General features: G+C 37.6%; 1 protein-coding gene across 1 annotated transcript; it reads left to right on the forward strand.

The window, feature by feature from the left end:
* Positions 1–7,726: 7,726 nt before the first annotated feature.
* On the forward strand, positions 7,727–8,352 carry LOC142532253 (uncharacterized). The gene is made up of 2 exons (XM_075638570.1): positions 7,727–7,931; positions 8,084–8,352. Exons 1-2 carry the CDS (start codon positions 7,727–7,729, stop codon positions 8,350–8,352), a joined length of 474 nt encoding a protein of 157 aa, XP_075494685.1.

The following is an 8,352-nucleotide window of genomic DNA, read 5'->3' on the forward strand; positions in this document are numbered from 1 at the left end:
TCTAATTTTTCAGTCATAAATTCTTCTCCATAAAACATATGAATTTTATTGAACGAAGACACGGTTATCAGATGTGTGTATTTGGTATTATTCAAGAAACGATTTAATCGCTCTAATACCACTTGTTATGATCAATTAATAAGGATAAAATATTTAGAAGGGGGTTGAATTAACACTTCGATTTTTTGAAATCTTTTTTCAAATATGAATAAGTTCTTTGGGGAACTGATTCAGAAATCTTATATGTCGATTTTTGGGAGTTGTAAGAAAAGTTGTAAAGAAAATGGAACTAGGTCACCATGGATCGTTGTAAGTTGAGATTCGCAGACGAGGATTTAGAAGGTATATCTAAATGGGACCGAGGGGACATAAGGACACCCTAAGATTTATTATTTTATCAGAGTAGCGCAACGGAAGCAGTTGACTAGTGGGATAGTAGAACTAAGTCTAAACTTTTGATTATCGAGAATAAGCGAATTTTGGGGATGAAATTCAATTTAAGGGCACGTGTACCACATGCATACAAGTTATTAAATTCATTGTGTATTTCAATTAATTATTTTAATTGCATAAATTAATTATGTTGTGCATATTGATATGTTTAAATATACTTTTCTACATGGTTGCATTAAAATGTATTTTTAAATTTTATTCGAGTTGCAATCGAGGAACGGAGACCGATGGCTGAAAAATAGAAAATGTTTTATTAAATAATTGTTTTTGATTATTTAAAATATGATTGATGTTTTTTCCTTATTTTTGAAAATAAGGAGTTTTGAGGTGATTTTATACGTCGGGACATAATTTTTATCGGTGTTGGATTTTCAACAAAAATACGAACGTTTTGGCAATCCGACTAATAAAATTCACAAACTTTATTAAACAAAATATTTTAATTAAATAATAATGGGCTTATTGGGCCTAATTAACCATGTTAATGGCCTAAGACTATTTAAAATACAAATCCTACCCCATACCCCATTACAAACCCATGCCCCACTCCCCTAAAACATTAAAACTCTTTCTTTCATAAACCTCACGGCACACACAAAGGTTTTGAGGAGGAAAGCATCGAAAATCTTCAAGGTATTCAAGCTCACGTCCCTCGTCGTCGTTCTTCCAATCGTCAACGAATAATCGTGCGTTAAAAACGCAAAGGCACGCCATATTCTCCTTTTTTCTCATCTATCAAACCATAGTAAATGTTTAAAACTTTTTTGCATGAAAAACAAGTTGCATCATGAAATAATTTCGTTTTTGTATCATATGTGATTTTTAAGGCTTGTGTTTTCATCCAAAAACATGTATATTATGTGGTTAAGGGGCTGCCATGATTAGGGTATTGATCAAGGATGTTTTTACACGAGTTAGGGAGTCTAAGTCACCACAAAAAACTGTTGAACAACACAGTAGAACACAAGCTGGAACCGAAACATGTGATGGTGTCTTGGGGGCTCGGTTTAAGGGAGTTTGGTAGCATGGCATGGCTCGGTTTCAACCAGGGCTGGGTTAGGCCCGTGCTTGAGTCAGGGATTGAGTCCTAGCCATGCTATGACTCGAGTCAAGGGGCTGGGGAGGAGTTCTAGAAAGCTAGGACTCCAACCCGAGAAGCATCGAGGAGATGCGCAGGTGTGCAGCTTGCGCAGGGTTCAAGGGGCTCGGCCAGTGGGATTCGGGCTGGGCTAGGTCAAGTCCTTAGGGTTCTAGGATGGTGCACAAGGGGCTGGTTTAGGGGCTGGTCCAGTGGCTAGGTCCTAGGTGCCGTTTGAAGAGTCCTATGTCAAGTGGGTTTTCTCGGCCATGACAGGTTCTGAGTTGGGGCTTCGGTTTTGGGACTAGGGTCAAGTCCTATGGGTTCTAAGGGTCTAGGAGGGTTCCTGGAGGGGCTGGTTAGGGATCGGCTCAGAGTGGCTTGGGCGTGGCTCGGTGAAAATCGAAGTTGGCTCGCGGGATAAGGGAAGGGTTCGATCTTGTGTTGTAATGGTTTAAAAAGTTGAAACATGGCTCACGGGGGTCGATTCATGGTTCATGAGGGCCAAATAATTATTAAAAGTATAAGTTTTTAGTATGGAAATTTTATATTAAAGTTTGGTTTAATTCGGGGTCAAAACGCATTAATATGTTTTATTTAAAGATTAATTTAAAAATAATCGATTTAAGTTAAATAAAAATATGGAAAAATTATTTTAAGCTTAAATAATTATTTGGGATGGTTTAGAGTCAACGGAATTAAGAAAATGTAAAAAACGTGAAATTTTACGTCTAGGTGTAAAACAGTAATATTACACCCGAAAATTAGCAAACGTCATGGCAGTGTCATGAATGCTGTTTTATATGCTAATATGATTATTTTTAATGTTTATGGATTTTTATGATTTAATATGTTAAACTGAAATGGATTTTTATGATTTAATATGGCAAAATGTTTATTTTAAATGTCTGTGGATTTTTATAATTTAATATATTAAAACGTTTATTTTAAATATCTATGGATTTTTACGATTTTATACGTTAAAATTTTTATTTTAAATGCTTATGGATTTTTATGATGAAACGATAACGTTAAAATATATGTTGCACGCTTGGTTTAAGGAAAAACGTTATATGCATGTTTAATTTTTATAAAGTGATGAAAATAGAAAACGTAGAAGGAAGTGAAGTAATTGTGACTAATACGATGATATGACGATGCGAATGGAGATATCGTGAGGGAAAAGGCCCCAGAGGGAGCCCATTTACTGGAGAAGGCCCCAGAGGGAGCCCGACGATCGTATTTCCAATGACATTGTATATTAATACATAGGCCAAGGCTCAATTGACGGGTGAGAGTGTCGCTGATGTCCCTGCTGCCCAGTACTGTGGTTACATGTAGAGGGATGCATCGCCCGATACGAATATGAATACGAAAGTCACAATTAACGATCTAAATTCAACGAAAGGAAAATGAATGTGAATATGAATATGGATATGATGAATATGAATATGGATATGAATGTTAATATGATGAATATGAATATGTTTTTGATGATATGAAAATGTTTATGTATAAATTTATGTATCTGTATGAAAATGCTATTTTTGAAAATGTTTAAAGTTATACATGTTTATGAAAATGTTATTTTATGCAAAAGTATATTCACTGTTGCATGTGATCTATATACGTATTATTTGCTATCAAGATTATGGTGTGTTGAGTCTTTAGACTCACTAGGTGTGATTGATGCAGGTGATTATGAAAATAATGATAATGGAGGTCTTGATAGTTGACTTTTCTGGACTGAATGTGCACATAACCCGAGAATCAGCGCTATTTTTCCGCACTAGTTATGATTTATGATTTCAAGTTATGTTAAAGATATTTTTAAGACTTGTTATTTATGCTTTTGAGTGGTTTTTGAGAGTTTGTTAGGTTTAGCAATTTTGCTAAGTAGAAGTTGAAACGAGTAACGATTTTACGATTCAAACTATTTCCTTTAATTTTCAAATATTAGTTGGTTTTTTTAATTTTAAAATAGTGCAAAATATTTTATAAATATATTTATTTATTTCAGGCCGATTAGTAGGAGGAAAAAAAATTTCTAGTACTATTTAGGCAGAACGAGTAGTGGCGTGGGTCTGCGCGCAGGCGGCAGGCACGCGCAGCTCTTGGCAAGCGCTACCGAGCGATACAGCGCGCGTGCAGGGGCGCCTGCACGCGTCCCTTCGTGCTGTTTTCGTGTCCCTTCGATTTTTCTGGCATTTTTTCATTTCCTTGGCTTTGTTTGATGATTGTGATCAGTTACAATGGCCAAGGGACACCAATATGAATGAAAGATCATGTCTTTTCACATGAAAAACATTATATGTTTGATTTATTGAAAATCAAAAGCACACACACATAATTTTAAAAGCATTTGCATATTGTTCTTCTTCCTTCTTCAACAAGAGAGAGTTCCATTCATTTCCTTGTGATAGAACTTTAATATTTGAGGTGCTATTATTCAAGAGTTGTAGTTGTATCTTGGGAGAAGATTGCCACAAACCTTAAGCACATTGTGGCGGGTAAATTCTTCTCTAGGCTGATTGCATAAGCCAAATCAGGCCTAGTGCAAATCATGGCATACATTAAACTGCCCACAACACTTGCATATGGTATGTTTTCCATGTACTTTCTATCTTCTTCAGTATAAGGTCTTTGTCAGCCGAGAGTTTGAAATGATTTGCTAATGGACTCTGTACAAGTTTTGCATTGTACATATTAAACTTGTGCAAGACCTTCCGAATATATCCAGTTTGATCGGGAAAAAGCTGTTTTCCATACCTTTTTCTGATTATTTCCATTCCAAGAATCTTCCTTGCTGATTCAAGATTTTTAATTTCAAACTTTGTGCTGAGTTCTGCATTTAAGCTTAAGATTCCACCTTTGTCTCCACTGGCCAGCAGCATATCATCAACATATAAGAGTAGATAAAGGTTCTTGCAAGTTTAACAGCCTTTTGTGATACACACACCAGTCATATACACTCCTTCTAAAGTTATGACTCATCATGAAATCATCAGATTTCCTATACCATTGTCTAGGGGCTTGTTTTAAACCATATATCAATTTTTGAGTTCACATACCATTGGAATAGCAGCCTTTACCTCAACATTTTCGGTTGTTGCATGTAAATCATTCCTCCAACTCACCATGTAAAAAAATTGTTTTAAAATCCAACTAATCCAATTCCAAATCTTCCTTAGAAACTATGGATAGGATACTTATTATTGATTTGTGTTTAACAACAGGTGAAAAGATCTCGTGAAAGTCCAAACCTTCAGTTTGAGAGTAGCCTTTAGCAACAACTCTGGCCTTGTATCTAGGCTTTTACACTCCTAAAATCCCTTCCTTTTTCTTGAATATCCATTTAGAGCCAATAATATTGTGCTTTCTTGGAGTGGGGGACTAGTTTCCAGTGTTGTTATTTTTGAGTGATTCTAATTCTTCCTTCATAGCATTCATCCAATGTTTCTTATCCACAGAGTTCATGGCTTCACTCAATGAGTCAGTTTTGTTGTCTTCTATGTTTGAGGCTGCTGTCAGAGCAAAAGAAACCATATCTGCATGACCATATCTTTGAGGTGGTTTAATAGTTCTTTTTTGCCTATCCTTGACAAGTTAATACTCATGAATGTTAGGGTGTAGTTCCTTGTGAGATGGACTATGATTGTGGTTCTCTTCACATTCATTATCAACATTAGATGGGAAAGAGGGTAGCTCCACCTCAAGTGGTGTGGCAGTGGATTCAGGGACTTTCTTAACACTTGAGGTAGTCAATCCATGTTTCATTTTCATAGGAAATTCTTCTTCCTTAAAAGTAACATCCATGGAAACAAAGGTCCTTAATTTTCCATCTTCTATACACCTTAGTTTGTATCCTTTTAAGTCTTTTGGCTAACCGAGAAACATACACTTAATGGCTCTTGGTTCCAATTTTCCTTGCTTAATGTGATCAAAGACCGTGCATCCAGAAGGCCTAAGATAATCTAATGAGGGTGTTTTTCCAATCCATTTTTCCATTAGTGTGAGGAATCCTAGTGGAACAGATGAGGACATGTTGATCAGATAGCTTGCAGTGACAACAGCCTCGGCCCAGAATACATTTGGTAGTCCTGAAGTTAACAACATGCATCTTACACGTTCTAGGAGTGTTCTATTCATTCTCTTAGCCAAGTCATTCTGTTGTGGTGTTCCAGGGACTGTTAAGTTGTCTTGACAGAACTTATTGAACTCCTTGGAACAAAACTCCAATCCATTATCTATTCTTAAGAGTTTCAATTTCTTTCCAGTTTGGTTTTCCTGAAGTGTTGTCCATTGTTTGAATATGTCAAGTGCATAACTTTTGTGCTTTAATGGATACACCCAAACTCTCCTGGAATAATAATCAACTAAGGACATGAAGCAATTTGCTCCACTTAGTGAAGGCTCCTTAGACGGCCCCCACAAGTCTGAATGCACATATTCAAGGGGTTCATTAGTTTGATGAACAGCTTTGGTAAACTTAACTCTTGTTGCCTTCCCTTTTATGCACACATCACAGAATTCAGGTGTTGAGACACTTGACTTGGTTATAAGTCCATGTCTACTTAGTTCTTACAAACCTTGATCGTTGATGTGGCCTAACCTCAAATGCCATAGGTTAGTGCTATCTGTTAATCTTGTAGCAAGGGCAGTAGGTATAACAGTGGTATTTCCTGAAAATACATACAGCCCATTGATTAAGTTACCTTTCATGACCACAAGTGATCCTTTTGTCACTGTAATCTTTCCACTTTCAGATTTGAAGGTACATCCTTTATTGTCCAATGTTCCAAGAGAGATTAAGTTTCTTTTAATTCAGGCACATATCTTACATCATTTAGAATATAGTACCGATCCCTTTAACATTGTAGGTCTTGTTTTTTCCAAGAATTACTTGTCCACGATCCAATTCTTGATATGATTCAAAACTGATCTTGTTGGGGCACATGTGGAAGGAGCAGCCATTGTCCATTACCCAACCATCATCAATTTTATTATTTGAAACATAGAGTACCTATGCACTCTCATAACCATCCTGAACAACTTCTAATTCACCATGAATTTTAATGTTTTCTTCGCTTTTTTTCCTTTCTGGACAATCTCTTCTATAATGACCCTCCTTGTGGAAGTTGAAGCACTTGCCCTTGACAGTCCTATTCCTTGATTTGCTCCTTGATATGCTCCGAGACTTCCGTCTGTCACTTCTGATTTCAGGCCTTCCATGCACCGGCAAGGCTAATGTAGTGGCTGACGCTTTAAGTAGGAAAATGGACAGTCGTGGCGCATTTATCAGTACAGAGACCTCTACAAGTGGAAATTCAACTCTTGGATCTTGAAGTTTATGCTAGGGGAGAGGCTCCTAATCTCGCTACATTGACAGTGTATTCTACTTTACGAGATTGAATTCAAGTCGGACAGTATAATGATGAGCAATTGCAGAAATGGAGACAGGGAGATGAATCGAAGGGAACATGTTAGTCGAGGATGGCATTGTTAAGTATTGAGGTCGATTATGGGTTCTAGCGGTGATTCACTTAGAGTTGACATTATCATTGAAGCTCACAGTACCCCTTATTCTGTTCATCCCGGAAGTACCAAGATGTACAAGGACTTGCAACTTTTAAATTGGTGGCTGGGAATGAAACGAGATATTATACACTTTGTATCCGAATGCTTGACATGTCAACAAGTGAAGGCAGAGCATCAAAGACCGCTGGGAATGCTTCGACCACTCCCCGTTGCCGAGTGGAATTGGGAGAACAATACCATGGATTTCGTGGTAGGATTGTCAAAGACAGTGAAAAGACTCAATGCCATTTGGGTAATAGTGGACCGTCTCACTAAATCAGCACATTTTCTACCAGTGAAGACGATTTTTTCCATGACTCAGTATACGGAGCTATATATTCGAGAGATAGTTAGACTGCATGGGATTCAGTATCTATAGTGTTGGACAGAGACACACATTTCACTTCATCGTTTTGGAAGAGTCTACATGCAGCATTGGGGACTAAGCTACTGTTCAATATCGCATTTCATCCTCAGACAGACGGTCAATCCGAGAAAGTCATACAAATTTTAGAGGGATCTACTCCGAGCCTGCATGATCGATTTCCTAGGAAGTTGGGAACAAAGTTACCTCTAGTGGAGTTCACATACAATAATATTTATCAGTCATCTATAGAAATGGCTTCATACGAGGCACTCTACAGAAGGAAATATAGATCTCCCATCCATTGGGACAAAGTAGGAGAAAGAGCTACATTAGGGCCCGAAATAGTTCAGCAGACCGCAAAAATGGTCGCCAAGATCCAAGAAATAATGAAAACTACTCAGAGTAGACATAAGAGCTACGCGGACAAAAGAAGACGAGATCTCGAGTTTGCAGCAGGTGATCACGTGTTTATAAGATAGCACCTATGAAGGGTGTTATGAGATTTGGCAAGAAAGGAAAACTTAGTCCAAGATTCATTGGACCGTTTGAGATACTCGAAAGAGTGGGAGCATTAGCATACCGAGTGGCGTTGTCACCTAATCTCGCAGGAGTTTACAATGTCTTCCACATATCGATGCTCCGCAAGTACCTGTCAAACCCCTCACATGTACTGAACTTTGAGCAACTACAACTAACACCAAACCTGTCAGACGAGGAGAAGCCTACTCAAATCTTAGGTAGACAAGAAAGAAAGTTTCGGAACAAGGTGATAAAAATGGTCAAAGTCAAATGGCTAAATCACCCGGAGGAAGAAGCCACTTGGGAGACTGAGACAGAGATCAGGAGTCGCTATCCTGAATTATTTGGTACGTCTTAA

This window comes from Primulina tabacum, chromosome 18 (genome assembly GCF_025594145.1).
Source record: "Primulina tabacum isolate GXHZ01 chromosome 18, ASM2559414v2, whole genome shotgun sequence".
Lineage (NCBI taxonomy): Eukaryota > Viridiplantae > Streptophyta > Magnoliopsida > Lamiales > Gesneriaceae > Primulina > Primulina tabacum.

What these genes read in the sequence shown, in the direction of transcription:
- LOC142532253 (XM_075638570.1), top strand. Translation starts at nt 7,727, where the DNA reads ATGGCTTCATACGAGGCACTCTACAGAAGGAAATATAGATCTCCCATC. An exon ending in AGATCTCGAGTTTGCAGCAG is followed by an intron (nt 7,932 to 8,083) that starts GTGATCACGTGT and finishes CTAATCTCGCAG; the next exon opens with GAGTTTACAATGTCTTCCAC.